The sequence below is a fragment of the Callithrix jacchus genome, chromosome 11 (assembly GCF_049354715.1).
Source record: "Callithrix jacchus isolate 240 chromosome 11, calJac240_pri, whole genome shotgun sequence".
Lineage (NCBI taxonomy): Eukaryota > Metazoa > Chordata > Mammalia > Primates > Cebidae > Callithrix > Callithrix jacchus.
In genome coordinates, this window is record NC_133512.1 from 112,212,364 (window position 1) to 112,237,766 (window position 25,403).

Here is a 25,403-nt window from a genome sequence, read left to right on the forward strand (position 1 = left end):
ATGGGATATCCATCACCTCAAGCATTTATCGTTTGTGTTAAAAACAATCCAATTATACTCTTTTAGTTTTTTTTTTTCTTTTTTCTTGCATTTTAGGTTTTGGGGTACATGTGCAGAACATGCAAAATAGTTGCATAGGTACACACATGGCAGTATGTTTTGCTGGCTTCCTGCCCTTCACCCACATTTGGCATTTTTCCCTAGGCTATCCCTCCCCAGCTCCCCCCCACCCGCTGTTTCTCCCCATTCCCCCCAATAAACCCCAGTGTTTAGTACTTCCTTCCCTGTGTCCATGTGTTCTCATTTTTCCTCACCCACCTATGAGTGAGAATATGTGGTATTTCATTTCCTGTTCTTGTGTCAGTTTGCTGAGAATGATGTTCTCCAGTTTCATCCATGTCCTTACGAAGGACACGAACTCATCGTTTTTGATTGCTGCATAGTATTCCATGGTGTATATGTGCCACATTTTCCCAGTCCAGTCTGTCATCGATAGGCATTTGGGTTGGTTCCAGGTCTTTGCTATTGTAAACAGTGCTGCAATGAACATTCGTGTGCATGTGTCCTTATAGTAGAACGATTTATAGGCCTTTGGGTATATACCCAGTAATGGGATTGCTGGGTCAAATGGAATTTCTATTTCTAAGGCCTTGAGGAATCGCCACACTGTCTTCCACAATGGTTGAACTAATTTACACTCCCAACAGTGTAAAAGTGTTCCTATTTCTCCACATCCTCTCCAGCATCTGTTGTCTCCAGATTTGTTAGTGATCACCATTCTAACTGGCGTGAGATGGTATCTCAGTGTGGTTTTGATTTGCATTTCTCTGATGACCAGTGATGATGAGCATTTTTTCATATGTTTGTTGGCCTCATGTATGTCTTCTTTTGTAAAGTGTCTGTTCATATCCTTTGCCCATTTTTGAATGGGCTTGTTTGTTTTTTTTTCTTGTAAATCTGTTTGAGTTCTTTGTAAATTCTGGATATCAGCCCTTTGTCAGATGGGTAAACTGCAAAATTTTTTTCCCATTCTGTTGGTTGCCGATTCACTCTAGTGACTGTTTCTTTTGCCATGCAGAAGCTGTGGAGTTTAATTAGGTCCCATTTGTCTATTTTGGCTTTTGTTGCCAATGCTTTCGGTGTTTTGGTCATGAAGTCCTTGCCTACTCCTATGTCATGAATGGTTTTGCCTAGATTTTCTTCTAGGGTTTTTATGGTGCCAGGTCTTATGTTTAAGTCTTTAATTCATCTGGAGTTAATTTTAGTGTAAGGTGTCAGGAAGGGGTCCAGTTTCTGCTTTCTGCACATGGCTAGCCAGTTTTCCCAACACCATTTATTAAACAGGGAATCCTTTCCCCATTGCTTGTTTTTGTCAGGTTTATCAAAGATTGTATGGTTGTAGATATGGTGTGTTGCCTCCGATGCCTCTGTTCTGTTTCATTGGTCTGTATCTCTGTTTTGGTACCAGTACCATGCTGTTTTGATTACTGTAGCCTTGTAGTATAGTTTGAAGTCTGGTAGTGTGATGCCTCCTGCTGTGTTCTTTTTGCTTAGAATTGACTTGGCTATGCGGGCTCTCTTTTGGTTCCATATGAAGTTCATGGTAGATTTTTCCAGTTCTGTGAAGAAAGTCAATGGTAGCTTGATGGGGATAGCATTGATTCTGTAAATTACTTTGGGCAGTGTAGCCATTTTCACGATATTGATTCTTCCTAACCATGAACATGGAATGTTTCTCCATCTGTTTGTGTCCTCTCTGATTTCGTTGAGCAGTGGTTTGTAGTTTTCCTTGAAAAAGTCCCTTATGTTCTTTGTAAGTTGTATTCCTAGGTATTTAATTGTTTTTGTAGTAGTTGTGAATGGCAGATTGTTCTTGATTTGGCTCTCTTTAAGTCTGTTATTGGTGTATAGGAATGCTTGTGATTTTTGCACATTGATTTTATATCTTGAGACTTTGCTGAAGTTGCTTATCAGTTTCAGGAGTTTTTGGGCTGAGACGATGGGGTCTGCTAGATATACTATCATGTCGTCTGCAAATAGAGACAATTTGCCTTCCTCCTTTCCTATTTGAATACCCTTTATTTCTTTTTCTTGCCTGATTGCTCTGGCTAGAACTTCCAGTACTATATTGAATAGGAGTGGTGAGAGTGGGCATCCTTGTCTAGTGCTGGATTTCAAAGGGAATGCTTTCAGTTTTTGCCCATTCAGTATGATATTGGCTGTTGGTTTGTCATAAATAGCTTTTATTACTTTGAGATACGTTCCATCAATACCGCGTTTATTGAGGGTTTTTAGCATAAAGGGCTGTTGAATTTTGTCAAATGCCTTCTCTGTGTCAATTGAGATAATCATGTGTTTTTGTTTTTCCTTCTGCTTATGTGGTGAATTACATTTATAGACTTGCGTATGTTCAACCAGTGTTGCATCCCCGGGATGAATCCTACTTGATCATGATGGATAAGTTTTTTGATGTGCTGTTGCAATTGGTTTGCCAGTATTTTATTGAAGATTTTTGCATCTATATTCATCATGGATATTGGCCTGAAGTTTTCTTTTCTTGTTCAGTCTCTGCTGGGTTTTGGTATCAGGATGATGTTGGTCTCATAAAATGATTTGGAAAGGATTCCCTCTTTTTGGATTATTTGGAATAGTTTTAGAAGGAATGGTACCAGCTCCTCTTTGCGTGTCTGGTAGAATTCGGCTGTGAACCCATCTGGACCTGGGCTTTTTTTGTGTGGTAGGCTCTTAATTGCTGCCTCGACTTCTTACCTTGTTATTGGTCTATTCATAGTTTCGGCTTCCTCCTGGTTTAGGCTTGGGAGGACACAGGAGTCCAGGAATTTATCCATTTCTTCCAGGTTTACTAGTTTATGTGCATAGAGTTGTTTGTAATATTCTCTGATGATGGTTTGAATTTCTGTGGAAACTGTGGTGATTTCCCCTTTATTGTTTTTTATTGAATCTATTTGGTTGTTCTCTCTTTTCTTTTTTATCAGTCTGGCTAGTGGTCTATTTTGTCGATCTTTTCAAAAAACCAGCTCTTGGATTTATTGATTTTTTTGAAGTGTTTTTCGTGTCTCTATCTCCTTCAGTTTGGCTCTGATCTTAGTTATTTCTTGTCTTCTGCTAGGTTTTGAGTTTTTTTTTTTATCTTGCTCCTCTAGCTCTTTCAATTTTGATGATAGGGTGTCAATTTTGGATCTCTCCACTCTTCTCGTGTCGGCACTTATTGCTATATATTTTCCTCTAGAGACTGCTTTAAATGTGTCCCAGAGATTCTGGTATGTTGTGTCTTCGTTCTCGTTGGTTTTTAAGAACTTCTTTATTTCTGCCTTCATTTCATTGGTTATCCAATCAACATTCAAGAGCCAGTTGTTCAGTTTCCATGATGCTGTACGGTTCTGAGTTAGTTTCTGAGTTCTGAGTTCTAACTTGATTGCACTATGGTCTGAGAGGCTGTTTGTTATGATTTCAGTTGTTTTGCATTTGCTGAGGAGTGCTTTACTTCCTACTATGTGGTCAATTTTAGAGTAGGTGTGATGTGGTGCTGAGAAGAATGTATATTCTGTGGATTTGGGGTGGAGAGTTCTGTAAATGTCTATCAGGTTTGCTTGTTCCAGGTCTGAGTTCAAGCCCTGGATATCCTTGTTAATTTTCTGTCTGGTTGATCTGTCTAATATTGACAGTGGAGTGTTAAAGTCTCCCACTATTATTGTGTGGCAGTCTAAGTCTCTTTGTAAGTCATTAAGAACTTGCCTTATATATCTGGGTGCTCCTGTATTGGGTCCATATATATTTAGGATCGTTAGCTCTTCTTGTTGTATCGATCCTTTTACCATTATGTAATGACCTTCTTTGTCTCTTTTGCTCCTTGTTGCTTTAAAGTCTATTTTATCAGAGACGAGAATTGCAACTCCTGTATTTTTTTTGCTCTCCTTTTTCTTGGTAAATCTTCCTCCATCCCTTTGAGCTTTGTGTATCCTTGCATGTGAGATGGGTTTCCTGGTTCCAGCACACCAATGGGTTTTGGTTTTTCATCCAATTTTCCAGTCTGTCTTTTGACTGGTGCATTTAGCCCGTTTACATTTAGGGTTAATATTGTTATGTGTGAATTAGATACTGCCATTTTGATGCTAGCTGGCTGTTTTACCCATTAGTTGATGCATCTTCATTTTGTTGATGCTCTTTAGCATTTAGTGTGATTTTGGAATGGCTGGTACTGGTTATTCCTTTCTATGTGTAGTGCCTCTTTCAGGAGCTCTTGTAAAGCAGGCCTGGTGGTGACAAAATCTCTGAGTACTTGCTTGTTTGCAAAGGATTTTATTTTTCCTTCACTTATGAAGCTCAGTTTGGCTGGATATGAAATTCTGGTTTGAAAGTTCTTTTCTTTAAGGATGTTGAATATTGGCCCCCACTCTCTTCTGGCTTGTAGAGTTTCTGGAGAGATCTGCTGTGAGTCTTATGGGCTTTTCTTTGTGGGTGACCCGACCTTTCTCTCTGGCTGCCCTTAGTATTTTCTCCTTCATTTCAACCGTGGTGAATCTGATGATTATGTGCCTTGGGGTTGCTCTTCTTGCGGAATATCTTTGTGGTGGTCTCTGTATTTCCTGGACTTTAGTATTGGCCTGTCTTGCTAGGTTGGGGAAATTTTCCTGGATAATATCCTGAAGAGTATTTTCCAGCTTGGATTCATTCTCTTCGTCACATTCTGGTACACCTATCAGACGTAGGTTAGGTCTCTTCACATAGTCCCACATTTCTTGGGAGACTTTGTTCATTCCTTTTTGGGCTTTTTTCTCTAATCGTGGTTTCTCGTTTTATTTCATTGAGTTGATCTTCAACTTCTGATATTCTTTCTTCTCCTTGGTCAATTTGGCTGTTGAAACTTGTGCATGCTTCGCGAAGTTCTCGTGTTGTGTTTTCAGCTCCTTCAATTCATTCATATTCCTCTCTAAGTTGTCCATTCTTATCATTTCCTCGAATCTTTTTTCAAATCTTTTTTCAAGGTTCTTAGTTTCTTTGCATTGATTTAGAACATGTTCTTTTAGCTCACAGAAGTTTCTCATTATCCACCTTCTGAAGTCTGATTCCGTCATTTTGTCACACTCATTCTCCGTCCAGCTTCGTTCCCTTGCTGGTGAGGAGTTTTGGTCCTTTGTAGGAGGTGAGGTGTTTTGGTTTCAGGTGTTTTCCTCCTTTTTGTGCTGGTTTCTTCCCATCTTTTTAGATTTATCCACCTGTCGTCTGAGTAGTTGCTGGCTTTTCGATTGGGTCTTTGAGTGTATGCCCAGATTGTTGATGCTGAAGTATTTCTGTTACTTAGTTTTCCTTCTAACAGTCTAGCCCCTCTGCTGTATGACTGCTGAGGTCCACACCAGTCCCTGCTGCTGTGGGCTTCACCCTGCTGCTGTGGGCTACGCCCTTCTGTCTTGGGCTTTGCCCTGTTGCCCGTGGGCTCTGCCCTGCTGTTGTGGGCTCTGCCCTGTTGGCGGAGTCTCTCCATTATGGCAGGTTGCCTTGCCAATGGCAGGCTGCGTCAGCAATGGGCACGTACCTCAGTAGGGGCAGAATGCCTCGGTAGTGGCGGATGCCCCTCCCCCACGGAGCTGCACCATCCTGGATTCAGCTGTGCCCACAGTGAAACTCTCAATCCCAAGAGTTTCGAATTGCCGTTTTGTTTGTCCCTGTGGGGGTGGGACCTGCTGAGCCTGATCACCTGGCTCCCTGCCTCAGAGCCCTTTCTCCCTCTTTTTTTTTTTTAAGTTGAACAGTTGACTCTCTCCCAGGTGTTTTAGTCGCCTGCTGGTAGGGCACCGGGATCTGTGTGATTTCCCGTGCAGGGGCCCACTGCACCAGCTCAAATGTTGCTTCCCGGGAATCTCCTTGTCTGGCTCACTGTCCAAGTCCCATTTAATCAGATGGACATGCTAATCTGCCCTCCCAAATCTCAGATTGCTGGTTTAACAGGGCACCCAGAGCAGCGTGTTTTGTGTGGGGTGCCGCTGCACTGCGGCGCCGGCCGAAATGGCCCGCGCAAGCCGAGAGGGCTGCGCTGGCTTCCCCTGTCTCTGCTACACCTGGGAATTTCCCGTTCTGTGGGCAAAAAAGATCTGTCTGGAAATGCGGCTAGGACTCACCCTCTGTGCCTTCACTGAGAGCTGCAATCCCGAGTTGTTCCTACCGTGCCATCTTGGAAAAATCTCTCTTTTAGTTATTTTTTAATGTATAATTAAATTATTATTGACTACAGTCACCCTCTTGTGCAATCAAATACTAGTTCTTATTAATTCTTTTTTTGTACCTATTAACCATCCCCACTTCTACTCTCCCCCACTACCATTCTTAGCTCCTAGAAACCATCCTTCTATTCTCTGTATCTATGAGTTCAATTGTTTTAATTTTTAGCTCCCACAAATTACTGAGAACATGTGAAGTTTGTCTTTCTGTCCCTAGCTTATTTCACTTAACACAATATCTCCAGTTCCATCCATGTGTTGCAAATGACAGAATCTCATTCTTTTTTATGCCTGACTAGTACTTATTCTGTATATGTACCACATTTTCTTTATCCTTTCATCTGTTAATGGACACTTAGGTTGCTTCCAAAAGTTGATTCTTTATATAGTGGGGATAAAATTTTATACTTTTTAAAAAGTTCTAGGAAGGGATTCAGTCTTCATTCATTTTAGGAATGAAGATTAGTGTTGAAGATGTCCAAAAATAAAGTTTTTTAATCTTTATATGAAAGACCATTTGAAATTATGTCCTGAAAGTTTGTCTACAAAGATATCAGTGTCTACAAAGAAATTTTTTGAGGTGCGATTTTGTTTTTTCAGTAAGGTGCAATAAAATTAACTTTTAGTGTAATCTTTTGAGACTGGCTTCTTTCACTTAGCCTAATACTTGTTAGATTTATCCAAGTTGTTGCATGTGTGAGTATTCATTCCTTTTTATTGCCAAGTTCTATTCCATTGTATGGGTGTACTAAAATGTATATCCATTTACTGGTTAAAGAACATTTTGCATTGTTTCCAGATTTTGGCGATTACGATAGAGTTGTTATAAATTCTTGTGTATACAGGTTTAAATATAAATGTATATTTTCATTTCTCTAGGGTAAATACCTAGAAATGGATTGCTGAATCATATAAGTATACAATTTACTTTATAAGAAACTGACAAACTACTCTTCAAAATGATACAAAAGTGTACACTATGAGAGTCCTAGTTACTCCAAATTCTTGTTAAAACTTGGGATTGTCAGTATTTTTTATTTTAGCAATTCTAGCAGGTGTGTAATTTTGTCTCCTCATGGTTTTACCTTGCAGTTCCCTGACAGCTACTGATGTGAAACATCTTTTCATGTGCTTATTTGCCTTCACATACCCTTTTTGGAAACATGTATTTAAGATTATTTCCATTTTTAATTGGGTGGTTTGTTTTATTACTATTGAGCTATTCTGGATAAAAGTTCTTTGTGAGATATGTGATTGCAAATAATTTATCTGTAGCTTAAATTTGTATTGGCTTAACAGGATCTTTCTGAGAACAAAAGGATTAATTTTGATGCAGTCCAGTTTATCAATTCATTACAACCCAATGGATAATGCTTTTGGTATTTTCTAAGAAGTTTTTGTCTTCTGTGTTTTCTTCTAAAAGTTTTACATTTAGGATTTGAGGTGTAAGTGAAAGTTTTTTTGTTTTTTATATGGATCTTCAATTGTTCCAACACTTATTTATTGAAAGGTTTCTTTCTCCATTAAATTTCCTGAGCACCTTTGTCAAAACGCCATACGTATGTGGGTCTGTTACTAGACTTGCTATTCTGTACCATTGCTCTTGGTGTTTTACACAGTTCCTATTAACATACTATCTTTATTACTGTAGTTTTATACTGTCTTAAAATTTGATAGTGTGATTCCTTCAACTTAATTTTTAAAATTGTTTTGCCTATTCTAGTTCCTTTGCATTTCCTTATTCATCTTATAATCAGCCTGTTTATAAACAATGATGCTGTGATTTTATCTGAAATTCTGTTAAATCTACAGATCAACTTAGGGATCATGTCTTACTGTGTTCAGTCTTCTAATCCATAATACAGCATATGTCTCTATTTATTTGGGCCTATGATTTATTTCATTAAAAATGCTAATGAAATAAATCATTAGTTTTAGTATACAGAGTCTGTATATTTTGTTAGGGTTATAACTATTTATTTTGGAGCTATGATAAAAAATAGTATTGTTTTTAACTTTGGTTTCCAGTTTTTTCATTGTAAGTATATAGAAATGCAGTTGGTTTTTGTGGGTGGGACTTGTATCCTATGACCTTGCTTAAACTCCCTTGTTCTAGGAGTTTTGTTTTGTTTTGTTTGTGTATCACTTCAGATTTTCTCTGTGGGTAATTGTGCCACCTTCATTACTTCTTTCCAATTGGTCTGCCTTTTCCTTTTGCCTTTTTGTACTGGTTAGAACCTCCAGTATAAGACTGCATGAAGTGGGAAAAAGTGGACATTCTTGTCTTCTTCCTGATCTTAGGTGGAAAAGATTCAGTCTTTCATCAACTATGCTGTTAGCTGTAGAGTTTTTTGTAGATGTCCTTTATCAGGTTGAAGAAGTACCCTTTTATTCCTTATTTGCTGAAAGTTTTCTTTTATATATAAACAGATGCTGAATTGTGTTTTGCTTTTTTTATATTGATTGATGGGATCACATGGTTTTTCTTCTTTCGACTCTTAACATAGTGGATTACACTGATTAATTTTCAAATATAAAACCAGCCTTATTTTCTTTATATATTGCTGGATTAAATACGCTAATATTTTGATGAAGATTTTTGCATCTATGTTCATGAGGGATATTAGTCTGTAGTTTTCTTTCCTTATACTATCTTTGTCTTGTGTTGGTATCATGGTAATCCTGGGAAAGACTGTGCCTTTACGTTTTTGCTAGAATGCTTCAGTGAATCCAACTGGATGAGGAAATTTGTTTTCTGTAGTTTCCTTTTAGAGTGCTTTTCAGGACTATTCAGATTATTTCACCTTGGGTTAGTTTTGATTGTTTGTAGTTTTCGAGGAATTGGTTCATTTCATCTAAGTTGTTAAATTTGTGTGCATAGAATTGAGTTTCCCCTTATTATTCTTTTAATGCCTGCAGGGTCTGTAGTGATACCTCTCTTTCATTCTTGATATTGGTTAGTTGTGTCATCATTGCCTCCCCCTCTTCCTCTTTCAGTTTCTCCTATTCCCTCATAAATCTTGGTAAAGTGTTATCAGTTTTGCCAATCTTTTCCAAGCACAAATATTGCTTAATTGATTTTTTCCCTTGTTTCTTGATTTCCAGTTTCATTGACCTGCTTGTCTTTATTATCTGCTTCCTTCTGCTTAGTTTTACTCTTCTTTTTTTATTCTTATTGTGGAAATTTAGACTGTTAAATTCAAGACCTTTGTTATTTTCTTTTCTTTTTTTCTTTTTTGAGATGGAGTCTCTCTCTGTTGCCCAGGCTGGAGTGCAGTGGTACACTCTTGGCTCACTGCAACCTCTGCCTCCTGGGCTCAAGCAATACTTCTGCCTCAGCCTCCCAAGTAGCTGGGATTACAGGCACAACCATGCTTGGCTAATTTTTGTATTTTTGGTAGAGATGGGGTCTCACCATCTTGGCCAGGCTGGTCTTGAACTCCTGACCTCAAGTGATGTGCCCACCTCAGCCTCCCAAAGTGCTGGGATTACAGGCATGAGTCACTGGACCCAGCGTGTTCTTTTCTAACATAAGCACTTCTTGCTATACATTTTCTTCTAAGTGCTACTATTTAGTTGAATTTTATAAAAGTTCATGTTGCATATATTCATATTATTTCAGGTCAAGATATATTCTAATGTTCCTTAAGAGTTCTTCTTGGGTGTAAGGATTATTTAGAAATGTGGTTTAATATCTGCATGTTTGTAGATTTTCTTCTTTTCTTTTATTGATTTAGTCTAATTCCATTATACTTAAAAAACACATTTTGTATGGTGTTAATTATTTTAAATTTGTTAATATTTATTCTAAACCAGGATGTGATCTGTGTTGGTGCTGTTCCATGTGCATTTGAATATAATGTATATTCTGATGTTTAGTAGAGTGTCCTGTAAATGTCAAATCCAGTTGGTTGATGTTGTCTAGTTCTTATGTATCCTTGCGTACTGTCTATCAATCAGTTCCAGATTAATGCGAGAGGTATTTAAAATCTCCAACCATAATTGTGGATTTACATGAAAAGATTTTAAAAAGAAACATTTAACAGAAAACCTAGAAACAGAAGCCTCTATGTTTTAAGCAACCTTTAGCTGACATGGAGGACCTCTTTAAACTGCAGAGTGGTTGAGTTGTTCAAGAAATTGGTCCATTTCATCTAAGGCACTACAGGGTAGAGATCTAAAACCCTAAGAAGCATGTCAATAAACAAACATTAAAATACCTTAGTAAAATAGAACTATGTTACGGGAGTAATAGACTATACCTAAGAGTATTGACAGTATAAATGTTCATCAGAATAGCTTCGGGTATGAGGTTGAGTTTTCTGGTCTTTCTGAGGAAATGAATCCTCTTTGGGGAACAAACCTGTTCTTTCTTTAAATAGCTATTTTAATCAGATCCATACTTTCTTTTTTATGTCTTTGGGCCCCAATTATCCCCAGAAGACAATTAATTCTTCTCAGTAAGTCCTTTATAATTGGATTGATTGGTTGGGAACTTATGGGAAGGTCTGCAGGAATTTCCTTTGCTATGTTAACATCTTTTCTCTAAAGAATGATTAAAGTATTTTCACATCTTGGTAAATGAGTAGCTCCAATATTTCCATAGTTTGTGAAAATAATAATATATTTTTTTCTTTTCTCATTCTAATTTCTATCTATTTTTGAAATATTGGTTATTGGATTAAGTTTTTTTCCTGGCAAAATTCTAATAAGAAACATTTGAAGAAACTGTTACACATTTCTTAAGAATACAATGTTTAGTCTGTATAATTTAGGCACTCAGTGAATATTAAAACAATAAAAAAGGCCCTAAAATTGATTGATAAAAATGGCGAATAGAGGAAGCTTTCAAAGCTAAAACAGCAGTGGTATTATGGTGGTAGGTTTTGGGGCACGTTTGTCTTTTTTTCTCACCATATTTTCAAGTTATTGCTCACGAAGTAGTTCTATATAGTTGCTTTCTTATTGTCAATTGTATAAACCAGCCAAAATAAATGAAAAAGCAGCTTGGAATAGCATTATCCATTCTGCTATCCCACATGGGCAACATTTGGTAAAGGAAAAGTTAAAAATCTCAAAAGATACTTACTTTATCTGGACAATTTTTGCTCAGCATAAGTGGGAAGATTCGTTGCTGTAAGTAGAATGTTTTAGATCTGTGGCTACCATCGCAGCCATACATGAAGATGTTCTCTTTCCTACTGTGGCCATGAAGATCACAATATAAAATAACCTCTCGTTTCTCCATCAGTCTGCCAGTAAGAAAGATAAGTTGCTAAGTTTTACCTCTGCATTTTTCTTCCATAGGTACAGCTATGAATTTAGAAGTGTAATATTCAAATAAATATAATTTCTTATATTCTAGTTTTCTCTTGTTGATATTGCATATTATTAATAGACAGTTTTTAAAATCTACACTAACATATTAGCTATATCAAGATCTGAATGCAGGCTGGGCACGGTGGCTCACGCATGTAATCTTAGCACTTTGGGAGGCCGAGGCAGGCGGATTGCCTGAGGTCAGGGGTTTGAGAACAGCCTGGCCAATGTGGCGAAAGCCCTCTCTACTACAAATACAAAAATTAGCTGGGTGTGGTGGCGCATGACTGTAATCCCAGCTATTTGGGAGACTGAGGCAGGAGAATTACTTGAACCCAGGAGGCGGTGCTTGCAGTGAGCCGAGATGGCATCACTGTACTCGAGCCTGGACCATAGAGTAAGACTCTGTCTCAAAAAAATAAATAAATAAAAATAAATGAATAAATAAATAAATCTGAATGCAGTAACTTTCCATTATAAGGACAAAATTTACCTTACTTCCAAAACTTTCTCCCACAAGAACTCTATGCTTTATTATTTTTATTTTTTCACTCTTGCTTTTACCCATTACCTTTCACATAGTTTCTTTCTGACTGGAATACCTCCTTACTTGATCTTTGTAAATGTAAATACTACCTGCCATCCTTTGATGCTGACCTCATGTCTCACTTCCTTTCTAATTTGTCAAGGCCACAGAGTTTCTCTTTTTGAACTTAAAGATACTGGTACCATTTGCATGGCCCTTGTCTAGGAAAGTTTTTATATTTTTCATATTCAAGCTTATTAAGAATGGGGAATGCTTCAAATCATCTAGACGAGTCCATTGCACATAGCAAGTGCCCAGATATTTGTTAAAATTGAGCGCTGATGACTTCATGCTGAAGCCAATTAATAGTTAACCCTTGATTAGTGTGGTGACTAAGTTATCATTTTGAGAAAAATGGTACCAAAGTTTGAACTGACTTTTTCTGATAAATTTCTAACAAATATATAAATTATTACACATTCCTGAAGACAACAGCCTTTGGTCTATATAATTTAACACTCAATATAAAAAGAGCAAAACAAAAAATAAATGCTGATCGACTAAATGAGGAGGCTTTCGAAGGTAAGGAAGTAGTAGTGTTAAGCTGGTAGGATTATAATTAATCAAAAGTACGCATACTATTTTCTATATCTGGAAGGGTAAACACCAAAATGTTAGCAACAGTATTTATAATAAGAAATATATTACATTTACAACAAAATATTAAAACCTAAAATATAAACTTTCAAAGCATTTTGCTTCTATTAGAAACCATACTGCTTTAAACTATAGTGAAATTACAAACTAAAATTTATTATTTGTTGATTTATTGCCCTTTTCTCATTTTCTGCCTAATAAATTCTCATTGATAACATAAGATTGACATAAAGCCACTAAATGATAATTACAAGTTTTTAGAAAACTAACTAGATTATAAGGCATGAATATCTAAAGTTAAGTTTTTAAATATGAAACATGCTGTACATTTTTAAGCTCCAAATTCCTCAGTCTTTCAATTTCTTATAAGCAAGTCAAAAGAAACTCTACTTCTAAAAAATTAATTACCCAAGAAATGCTATTACTTCTGAAGTGAAACAGGATATTAGGGTCTCTCATCTTACATTAATTTAAATAACTTTAGAAACAGTTTAGATTTTACCCATAGATAAACAGAAATACTTAGTATAAGATTTACCAATAGGTATCTTTATGGGTAAAAAGATATTCTAAGTATCTTATACTAAGTATTTTATACAAAAATCTACTCTCTCTTATTCTAATATGCTTCAGATATACTTAATCTTATATATACTTATAGCTGCTTACCTTTTCACACATGTGACTGACTTCTTATCCTACTTACTCGTGTATCATTAACTGCATTAAGATATTTCTCTCTCTTTGAAGTCTTTTAAAACTTGCTGAATAGACTCCTGCCTTAACCTTCTTACAAGACAATCAGAGACTAAATGTGACATTTAAAAGTGTTTCCATGGAGAGAAGCCAATGGGTATTAACCTGTCCGTCATGTCTCAGACCAGCGACCTTAATTTCAGAGAGCATGAAGCAGACATTATAGATATTCTATTAGATATACCATCAGCTCCCTTTATATGTACATATTTCACACACACACACACACACACACACACACACACACACATATAAACATGAAATTATTTTAAATATCAGTGCTAGCATTATCTTTAGCAAGAAACCAAATTTGGGATATGCAAATTTAACTATTGATTTCATCAAGTCATCAAAACATTCTAGAATCTGTTTTTATTTAAGGGAAGGTTAATGAATCCAGTGGCATAATGCCAGAGGGTACAGAATCACAGTTGTGAATAACTGGGAAAAAATAAAGTAGTTATACAGTAGTTAGACTATCTTAAGAGAAGTAACAGTAAAAAGAGTGAGATTGTGGGAGCAAAATTCTTACTACCAAGTTTACTAAATAAGCAGAGCAGTAATTTGAGGCTTATTTTACCTATGAACCATGTTCCGGGTATACCATACAGAAGGAAAAGATTCCTTCAGGAGAGATGTGTAATTACGGTTTAAATCCCGTCCAGCTAAGGAACACCGATAATTTCCCACAATCACACCATCTGGATTCAGCATGGGTACCACCTTGAAGACAAAAGTGTCCCGAAGCAACTGTGCATCACTTGAGTTTCCTAAAATATAATCTAGGAAGCCTTTCATGATCCAAGAGCTGTTGGTTTCCCCTGGATGGACCCTTGCAGTCAGAATCACAGCCTTCCGCTTTCTTGAGTCAGAGTTCTTCAAGGGGGTAGTGATTGTTAAAATATACACCATGTTCCTAGCAAGCGTGTGGCACAAGACACGTATTTTACAAAACTTTGACCGTACTGGATCATTATTGATGCCAGAAAGGTATTCTTGCAGGTTGGTGTAAGTGTATGGATAACAGTGAGCAAAGTAGCAGGTATCTTTGTTGTGTGGAAATTGAAATGTCCACGTAAGAGAAAAATAATGGCGCCCATCTTGCCTTGGGTTGTTCCTATAATACTTGATTTGGTCTCCTATTCTCTGCCAGCCAATATGATGAGCCTTGGCCTCTTTTTCAGAATAGAACAGTGGGCGCATACCCCGATTGTAAAGACTTGCAGGTTTGGTGAAGTTGACAATAGTGAATCTGTAGATGATTCCTGCTTGCATGTTAGTGACTTGGAAATAGTACCACTGGGTGTGTTTATTTGTGAAGAGGTCAGGGCGTACCGTCAGTTGGTATTCATACTCTGCCCTAATACACAAGAAAGAAAGGGAAAAAAGCACGAAAGAATGTAAAACTGACATTTTGTAAAAAATGAATGTAAGATTTTGAGTTGAAGGAAAATTATTTTCCTTTTACTCATTCACAGAAAGCTTTGTTAGGAAACAATCTAGGCAGTATAATAGCAAGTAGTTTCGAAAGATAAAAGTTTTGAAAATTTCCCTTTTGTTGGATGAGAAACTGCTTCTATGCTAATTCTAAAGCCTTTGTATTCCATTGCAATTCAAGAGAGCACCTAAAAACACAGATACTTGATAAAAGTTTATATATTTCAACCTAATTAGATTTTCTATATAAAACATGATTAAAGAGTTACTGAAACTGGAGCCAAGTCCAACATTTTTTTTTCACTTCAGACATATGCATCTATTAGAGTCTAACTCTAGGGATATAAAATAACCATCACTGAGAGATTTTAAAACATATAAATTAAGATGATCACATAGATTACATAATTTGAACTATTTGAGGATACTGGAGATGCTTAAATCAAGGCAAAAGTATTATTTTCACTGGACTGTTATTTATATATATAGTAATATTACCTGGTTAGCCGTGACTATTTTCTCTGCCAAGTAACCTTCTATTCTGTCGGCACTCTGCACTTAGTATGTAATCCGTATGTGTACAGTTGTAAATCATGACCTAGGAATACGTAAAATATATCTTGCAAAACCTTGATGGCTGTTGAGTCTAGGTGATAGGATGTGTCCATGAATGTAGCATTGTATTGTTCTCTGTACTGGAGTGTATGTTTCAAGATTTCCATAATATTTTTAAGTAAAATAATGCCCTTGGGATATTCTATGGAACACTCATCCTAAGAACTATTTCAGTGCAAAGTTTGAGAAGCACTGTGTGTGTGTGACAATTCATATTGCCATATTGAAAATGTACAGTACAGAAGCCTTCTTAACTTCACCTTATAGTTCTCAAAATTATTTGAACTCAGAATCTTTTATACTTCCCTCCTCCACAATAATCTCTAATTATTAATAGTATCTATAAACGAATTCAAGGCATTAGTTTAGTAATGGATAATAAGAACTTTAATGTACTTGATATAGAAAATAAATAGTTGATATCTAGTTCCTCAAATAAAAATAATTAGAACCTACACTTTGACTACCTTCTGTAGATTACCACTCTCAAACCTTGCTTCAAACATCAAAGTATTGTCACAGTAATCCATAGGTTGCTTCAAAGGTGTTCGGTTACCCCCAACTCGGGAATACACAAAACAGGGCTCTTTATAAGCTGATGAGAGAAGAAGATCATAAAGATGTCAAAACATATTTAAAGAAAGAAGCTCATTCTGCACAGTTTGGAGCAATAGTACAAGTATAAGGATTGTAAATTCGAAAGTAATTTGACACTAAGTTATATAGACACGTTGAAATTTAAAAGTCTAAGACTATTTAGACTAGGAAAACTATGCCTAAAATAAATTTGTGTATTTCTTACATAAAAAATATTCATTTGGCCATGTGCAGTGGTTCATGTCTATAATCCTAGCACTTTGAGACGCCGAGGCAGGCAGATTGCCTGAGCTCAGGAGTTCAAGATCATCTGGTGCAACATGGTGAAACCTTGTCTCTACTAAAAATATATAAAAAAAAGAAAAAATTAGCCAGGTGTGGTGGCACGTGCCTGTAGTCCTAGCTACTCAGGAGACTGAGGCAGGAGAATCGCTTGAACCTGGGAGGCAGAGGTTGAAGTGAGCAGGGATCACGTCACTGCACTCCACTCTGAGTGACAGAGTGAGACTCTGTCTCAAAAAAAAAAATACACTCCACTTCTGGTCATGATGAAGTAATTGGCTCTGAACTTGCGCTTTCACTGTAAATGACTATAAAACTGGATAAAAAATAATGAGCTGTTTTTATGCATTTGGACAACATGTAGAACAACTATGGTAGGATCTTTGAAAGAAGATCAATATATAAAGTGAACCCATGTTTAGCCCTGGCTTTCTGCATAGGGGTATTTACTGGACTACAGCCTAGAAAGGTGGCATTTTAAAACAGCATGACAGTCTTGAGCTGAAGAGGAAAGACTGTTGCTTGGGGCTGCTGAAATTTGTGGGTCAGGGCACCAGGGAGAAGAAGGTACATAGAGGGAGAACCTCCACAGTCTACATAGTGGTTTCCTAGTCTTTGGATGAGGGTTTGGCTACACAATCAAAAGATGAGACTAAGAAAGATAGGGGAGAGAGCACTACTGCAGGCTGAGATGCCCGAGGACATACATTGCTGGGATATATTAGATTTCCAACTTATCCAGAGTGGAAAGATTTTATGGAATAACTTAAGCATTCAATGCGACTCCAGAAAGCCTGCATCTTAGGCATAAGGGCCATATTCAAGAGTAAAGGCCATGACCTAGGATGGAGGATAAAATGAAAACAGACCTGCCCTTATACAAAATAAAAGCAAGCCTGAGAGAAGCAAAATGATCTGCCAGCAATTTAATTGCCCGCTAGAACAAAATTCAATATAATATTTAAAAGAACATAATACAGGCCGGCTGCAGTGGCTCATGCCTGTAATCCTAGCACTTTGGGAGGCCGAGGTGTGTGGATCACCTGAGGTTAAGGGTTTGGACCAACCTGGCTAACATGGCGAAAACTCATCTCTACTAAAAATACAAAAATTAGCTGGTGTGTTGGTGCGTGCCTGTAGTACCAGCTGCTCAGGAGGCTGAGGCAAGAAAATAGCTTGAACCCAGGAGGTGGAGGTTTCAGTGAGCCAAGATTGTGCCACTATACTCTAGCTTAGGTGACAGCGAGACTCCATCTAAAATAAATAAATAAATAAATAATAAAAGGACATAATACAGACTCCCTAAAACATATCTTTTACAGTGTTCTGCATTGTGATAAAAACATAAAGCATTCAGAGAAGCAGGAAAATGTGATCATGGATACATATAAAATTCAGCAGACTCCAAGATAATGCAATGTTAGAATATACATTCAAAGAGAAGGACTTTGAATATATATTCAAAGACAAAAATGGAAAGATAAGAGATCATGAGAAAACAGGTAAGTAATCTCAAAAAAGAAAATAAACTAAAAAGAACCAAATGAAAATTCTAGAAATAAAACTACAATAACTGAAAGATTTACAAATGGGCTGAAGATTTCATTATTCCACACTATATTAATAAATCATACAATCATTTTGTATGCCATAAGTATATACAATTATAATTTGCCAATTTATAATTGAAAATTTTTAAAAGGAAAAAAAGGTTAAAGCTTGCAAAAGTAATAATCAGTGAACTTGTAAACAAGTACAAATTGTCCAAACTGAAAGACAGAGAGGGGAAAAAATGGACAAATATCCACTGACATGTGGGGACGTATCTGGAAATCCAACATATGTATAATTGGAATTCCAAAAAACATGAAAGAAAGAATGGTATAAAAAAATACGTGAAGAAATAATGGCTGAAGTTTTCTCAAATTTTGGTGCAAAACCCCAACTAACCTATGGTTCTAAGAAGTTCAGCAAACTCCAAGCAGAATAAATATTAAGATAACCAAGTCTAGGCGCACCATAGTCGAATTGCTGAAGACAGCCAGAGAGAAAAAGACACATTACGTGCAGGTGATCTTCTACTTATGATGGTTTGACTTAACGATTTTTCAGCTTTACAATGGTGTCAAAGTGATATGCATTCAGTACCCTCCTTGGCTTATAATGAAGTTATACCCAAATAAATCCATCATGAACTAAAAATATCATAAGCTGAAAATACACCTTTGACATGATATTTTCAGCTTAAAATTGGTTTATTGAGAGGTAACCCTAATGTAAATTGAAGAATATCTGTATAAGAAACAGTGATACAGGCATACCTTGTGTAATTGTGCTTTGCTTTATTTTGCTTCACAAATATCATGTTTCTTTTTTTTTTTTGTAAGAAATTAACGGTTTGTGTTGAGCAAGACTGTCAGCGCCATTTTTCCAACATGTGCTCACTTTGTGTCTCTGTGTCATATTTTGGTAATTCTCACAACATTTAAAACTTTTTCATTATTATGATATCTGTTATGAGTGATCTTTGATGTTACTGTTGTAATTGTTTTGGGCCATCATGAACTGCACCCAAATAAAATGGTGAATTGCCGTGTGTGTTCTGACTACTCCACCACCACCCAGTCCCCCATCTGTCTCCCTCTCCATGGGCCTCCCTATTCCCTGAGATACAACAGTATTAAAATTAGACAATTAATAATTCTACAGTGGCCTCCATGTGTTCAAGTGGAGAGTCACACATCCCTCTCTTGAAATCAAAAGCCAAAACCGATTAAGCTTAGTGAGGAAGGCATGTCAAAAGCTAAGAAAGGCCAAAAGCTAGGCCTTTTGTTTCAGTTAACCAGGTCATGAATACAAAGAAAAAATTCTTGAAGAAAACTAAAAGTGCTACTCCAGTGAACACACAGATGATAAGAAAATAGTCTTATTGTTGATACGGAGGAAGTTTGGTGGTCTGGATCAAACTAGTCATAACATTCCTTTAAGCCAAAGCTGAATCCAGAGGAAGGCCCTAATTCTCTTCAATTCTATGAGGACAGAGACAGGTAAGGAAACTGCAGAAGAAAAGTTTGTAGCTAGCAGAGGTTGCTTCATGAGGTTGGGAGGCTGAGGCGGGTGGATCACGAGGTCAAGAGATCGAGACCAGCCTGGTCAATATGGTGAAACCCCGTCTCTACTAAAAATACAAAACTAGCTGGGCGTGGTGGCGCGCACCTGTAGTCCCAGCTACTTGGGAGGCTGAGGCAGGAGAATTATTGAACCCGGGAGTAATACAGACTCCCTAAAACATATCTTTTACAATGCGGTGAGCCGAGATCGCGCCATTGCACTCCAGCCTGGGTAACCAGCGAAACTCTGTCTCAAAAAAAAAAAAAAGAAGCCATATTAATAACATGAAAGCACAAGGTTAAGCAGCATGATGGAGAAACTTCAGCAAGTTATCCAGATGTAGCTAACATAGTTGATGAAGGTGGCTGCACTAAACAACAGCTTTTAAATGTAGATAAAACAGCCTTCTATTGGAAGAAGATGATATCTAGGACTTCCCTAGCTAGAGAAGAGAAATGCCCTGCTTCAGAACTTCAAAGACAGACTGACTCTACTCTTAGTGGCTAATGCAGCTGGTGATTTTAAATGGAAGCCAATGCTCTTTTACCATTCTGAAAACCCTAAGAATTATGCTAATTCTATTCTACCTGTGCTCTATAAACAAAACAACAAAACTTAGATGACACACAACTGTTTTTAGCATGGTTTACTATGCCCATTATTGAGACTTTTCAGAAAAAAGATTCCTTTCAAAATATTACTGCTATTGACAATACACCTAGTCAGCCAAGAGCTCTGATGGAGATGCCTAGGAGACTAACCTTGTTTTCATGCCTGTTAACCACTCTGCAGCTCATGGATGAAAAAGTAATTTCAACTCTCAAAATTCTTGTTTAAGAAATAGATTTTGTAAGGCTATAGCTGGCCTACATAGTAATTCCTCTGATGGATCTGGGCAAAGTAAATTGGAAACCTTCTGGAAAGCATTTTCCATTCCAGAAGCCATTCAGAACATTAGTGATTCATGGGAGGAGGCAAAAAGACCAGTATTAACAGAAGTTTAGGAGAAGCTGATCTCAATGCTTATGGATAACTTCGAGGGCTACACAACTTCACTGGAGGAAGTAACTGCAGATCTGGTGGAAATAGTAAGAGAACTAGAATTAGAAGTGAAGCCTGAAGATATTACTGAATTGCTTCAATCCCATAATAAAACTTGAATGAATGAGGAGTTGTTTCTTATGGAGGAGCAAAGAAAGTGGTTTCTTGACATGAAATTTATTACTGGTAAAGATGCTGTGAAGATTGTTGAAATGACAACAGAGGATTTAGAATATTTTATAAACTTAGTTATAAACTAAGGATTTAATAAGACTGACTCCCATTTTGAAAGAAGTTTTACTGTGGGTAAAATGCTATCAAACAGCATCACATGTTACAGAGAAATCTTTCATGAAGAGTCAGTTGATGTCACAAATTGTCAAAGCCACTCCACCTTCAGCAACCACCACCCTGATCAGTCAGCAGCCATTAACAATGAGACAAAATCTTCTACCAAGCTAAAAGAACATGAATTGCTGAAGGCTTAGATGATCATTAGAATTTTTTTAGCAATAAATTATTTTTTGCATTTTATCTTTTATTTATTTATCTCTGTTTTTGCTTTTTTCTTTTTATTGTACTTTAGTTTCTGGGGTAGATGTGCAGATCATGCAGGATTGTTGCATAGGTACATATATGGCAATGTGGTTTGTTGCCTCCATCTCCCCGTCACCTATATCTGGCATTTCTCCCCATGTTATCCCTCCCAACCTTTTCACCCTGCTGCTTTCCCTCCCCTGGCCCCCCTGAACAGACCCCAGTGTGTGATGCCCCACTGTGTCCATGTTTTCTCATTGTTCAATACCCGCTTATGAGTGAGAACATGCAGTGTTTGGTTTTCTACTCTTGTGTCAGTTTGCTGAGAATGATGGTTTCCAGATTCTTCATGTCCCTACAAAGGACAGAAACTCATCATTTTTTACGGCTGCATAGTATTCCGTGGTGTATATATGCCACATTTTCTTGTCCGGTCTTTGCTATTGTAAACAGTGCCACAATGAACATATGTGTGCATGTATCTTTATAATAGAATGATTTATAATCCTTTGGATATATAAGTAATGGGGTTGCTGGATCAAATGGAATTTCTATTTCTAGGTCGTTGAGGATGTGCCACACTGTCTTCCACAATGCTTGAACTAATTTACACTCCCACCAGCAGTGTAAAAGTGTTCCTTTTTCTCCACATCCTCTCCAGCATCTGCTGTCTCCAGATTTTTTAATGATCACCATTCTAACTGGTGTGAGGTAGTATCTCAACATGGTTTTGATTTGCATCTCTCTAGTAACCAGTGATGATGAGCAGTTTTTCATAAGTTTTTTGGCCTCATATATGTCTTCTTTTGAAAAGTGTCTGTTCATATCCTTCACCCACTTTTGGATGGGGTTGTTTGTTTGTTTGTTTCTTGTAAATCTGTTTTAGTTCTTTGTAGATTCTGGATATTATCCCTTTGTCAGATGGTCAGACTGCAAAAAATTTTTTCCCATTCTGATGGTTGCTAGTTCACTCTAATGATAGTTTCTTTTGCTGTACAGAAGCTGTGGAGTTTAATTAGATCCCATTTGTCTATTTTGGCTTTTGTTGCCAATGCTTTTGGTGTTTTAGTCATGAAGTCCTTGCCTGTGCCTATTCCTGAATGGTTTTGTCTAGGTTTTCTTCTAGGGTTTTTATGGTGTTGGGTCTGATGATTAAGCCTTTAATCCATCTGGAGTTAATTTTAGTGTAAGGTGTCAGGAAGGGGTCCAGTTTCTGCTTTCTGCACATGGCTAGCCAGTTTTTGCAACACCATTTATTAAAGAGAAATCCTTTTCCCATTGCTTGTCAGGTTTGTCAAAGATCAGATGGTTGTAGATGTGTGGCTTTGCCTCCAAGGCCTCTGTTCTGTTTCATTGGTCTATATCTCTGTTTTGGTACCAGTACCATGCTGTTTTGATTACTGTAGCCTTGTAGTATAGTTTGAAGTCAGGTAGCATGATGCCTCCAGCTTTGTGCTTTTTGCTTAGGATTTTCTTGGCTATGCAGGCTCTCTTTTGCTTCCATATGAAGTTTAAGGTTGTTTTTTTCCAGTTCTCTGAAGAAGGTCATTGGTAGCTTGGAGGTCATTGGTAGCATTGAATTTATAAATTACTTTGGGCAATATGGCCATTTTCACAATATTGATTCTTCCTAACCATGAGTATGGAATGTTTTTCCATCTGTTTGTGTCCTCTCTTATTTCCTTGAGCAGTAGTTTGTAGTCTCCTTGAAGAAGTCCTTTACATCCTTTATATTCCTAGGTATTCTCTTTGTAGCAATTGTGAATGGGAGTTTGGTCATGATTTGGCTCTCTGTTAGTCTGTTATTGGTGTATATGAATGTTTGTGATTTCTGCACACTGATTTTGTATCCTGAGACTTTGCTGAAATTGCTTATCAGTTTAAGGAGGTTTTAGGCTGAAATGATAGGTTCTTCTAAATATGCAATCATGTCATCTGCAAATAGAGACAATTTGACTTCCTCTTTTCCTAATTGAATATGCTTTATTTTTTTTTTCTTGCCTAATTACTCTGGCTAGAACTTCCAATACTATATTGAATAGGAGTGGTGAGAGAGGACATCCTTGTCTAGTGCCAGACTTCAAAGGGAATGTTTCCAGATTTTGCCCATTCAGTATGATATTGGCTGTAGGTTTATCATAAATAGCTTTTATTATTTTGAGATATGTTCCTTTGATACCTAGTTTATTGAGAATTTTTAGCATAAAGGTCTGTTGAATTTTGTTGAAGGCCTTCTCTGCAACTATTGAGATAATCATGTGGTTTTTGTCTTTGGTTTTCATTATGTGGTGGATTGTGTTTATATATTTGCATACGTTGAACCAGCCTTGCATCCCCAGCATGAAGCCTACTTGATTGTGATGGACAAGCTTTTTGATGTGCTGTTGCAGTCGGTTTGACAGCATTGTATTGAAGATTTTTGCATCTGTGTTCATCGTGGATATTAGCCTGATGTTTTCTTTTCTTGTTGAGTCTCTGCCGGGTTTTGGTATCAGGATGATGTTGGTCTCATAAAATGATTTGGGAAGGAGTCCCTCTTTTTGGATTGTTTGGAATAGTTTCAGAAGAAATGGTACCAGCTCCTCTTTGTATGTCTGGTAGAATTCAGCTGTGAACCCATCTGGACCTGGGCTTTTTTTGGTGGATAGGCTATTAATTGCTGCCTCAACTTTAGCCCTTGTTATTGGTCTGTTCAAGGTTTCAACTTCTTCCTGGTTTAAGCTTGGGAGGATGCAAGTGTCCAGGAATTTATCCATTTCTTCCAGGTTTACTGGTTTATGTGCATAGAGTTGTTTATAGTAATCTCTGAGGGTATTTTGTATTTCTGTGGGATAGGTGGTGATATCCCCTCTACCATTTTTTATTGTGTCTATTTGATTCTTCTCCCTTTTCTTTTTTATTAATCTGGCTAGTGGTCTATTTTGTTGATCTTTTTAAAAAAACCAGCTCCTGAATTTGTTGATTTTTTGCAGGGTTTTTAATGTCTCTATCTCCTTCAGTTCTGCTCTGATCTTAGTTATTTCTTATCTTCTGCTAGTTTTTAAGTTTTTTTTATCTTGCTCCTCCAGCTCTTTTAATTTTGAAGATAGGGTGTTGATTTTTGGTCTTTCCTTGCTTCTCATGTGGGCATTCATTGCTATAAATTTCCCTCTAGACACTGCTTTAAATATGTCCCAGAGATTCTGGTATGTTGTGTCTTCATTCTTGTTGGTTTTGAAGAACACCTTTCTTTCTGCCTTCATTTAATTGTTTATCCAGTGGACATTCAGGAGCCAGTTCAGTTTCCATGAAGTTGTGCAGTTCTGAGTTAGCTCTTAATTCTGAGTTCTAATTTGATTGCCCTGTGGTCTTAGAGACTCTTATGATTTCCATTGTTTTGCATTTGCTGAGGAGTGATTTACTTCCAATTATGTGGTCCGTTTTAGAGTAGATGCAATGTGGTGCTGAGAAGAATGTATATTCTGTGGATTTGGGGTGGAGATTTCTGTAGCTGTCTATTAGGTCTGCTTTGTACAGATCAGAGTTCAAGTCCTGGATATCCTTGTTAATTTTTTGGCTCATTGATGTGTCTAATATTGACAGTGGAGTGTTAAAGTCTCCCACTATTATTGTGTGGGTGTCTAGGTCTCTTTGTAGGTCATTAAGAACTTGCTTTATGTATCTAGGTGCTCCTGTGTTGAGTACATATATATTTAAGATTATTAGCTCTTCTTGTTGCATTGATCTTTTTACCATTATGTAATGCCCTTCTTTGTCTCTTTTGATCTTTGTTGGTTTAAAGTCCATTTTATCAGAGATTGGATTGCAACTTGTCCTGTTTCTTGCTCTCCATTTGCTTGATAAATCTTCCTCCATTCCTTTAATTTTAGCCTATGGGTGTCCCTGCATGTGAGATGGGTTTTCTAAATATGGCACACCGATGGGTCTTGATTTTTTATCCAATTTGCCAGTCTGCATCCTTTGGGGCATTTAGCCCATTTACATTTAGGGTTAATATTGTTTTATGTGAATTTGATCCTGTCATTTTGATGCTAACTGGATGTTTTGCCCGTTAGTTGAAGCATTTTCTTCATTTTTGTCAATGGTCTTTACCATTTGGTACATTTTTGGTGTGGCTGGTACTGGTTGTCCGTTTCCTTGTTTAGTGCTTCTTTCAGGAGCTCTTGTAAGGCAGGCCTGGTGGTGACAAAATCTCTGAGTACTTGCTCATTCGTAAAGGATTTTATTTCTCCTTTGCTTATGAAGCCTGTTTTGGCTGGGTATGAAATTCTAGGTTGAAAGTTCTTTTC

General features: G+C 37.1%; 1 protein-coding gene across 5 annotated transcripts in view; it reads right to left on the reverse strand.

Annotated features, from left to right (window-relative positions):
- The window catches only part of AGBL3 (AGBL carboxypeptidase 3), a 140,370-nt gene that overhangs the window by 73,750 nt on the left and 41,217 nt on the right, over positions 1 to 25,403 (reverse strand). The window contains exons 1-4 of one of the 5 annotated variants that reach the window (XM_078343710.1): positions 19,642 to 19,780; positions 16,003 to 16,141; positions 14,075 to 14,854; positions 11,326 to 11,488 (exon numbers count right to left, since the gene is read on the reverse strand). In XM_078343710.1, coding sequence (XP_078199836.1) covers positions 11,326 to 11,488; positions 14,075 to 14,854; positions 16,003 to 16,076 — 1,017 coding nt within the window. In that variant the 5' untranslated portion in view covers positions 16,077 to 16,141; positions 19,642 to 19,780. Of the gene's footprint in view, positions 1 to 11,325; positions 11,489 to 14,074; positions 14,855 to 16,002; positions 16,142 to 19,641; positions 19,781 to 25,403 lie in introns of those variants that run through there. The other 4 variants (XM_009003028.5, XM_078343713.1, XM_078343712.1 and 1 more) reach the window with 4 other exon arrangements.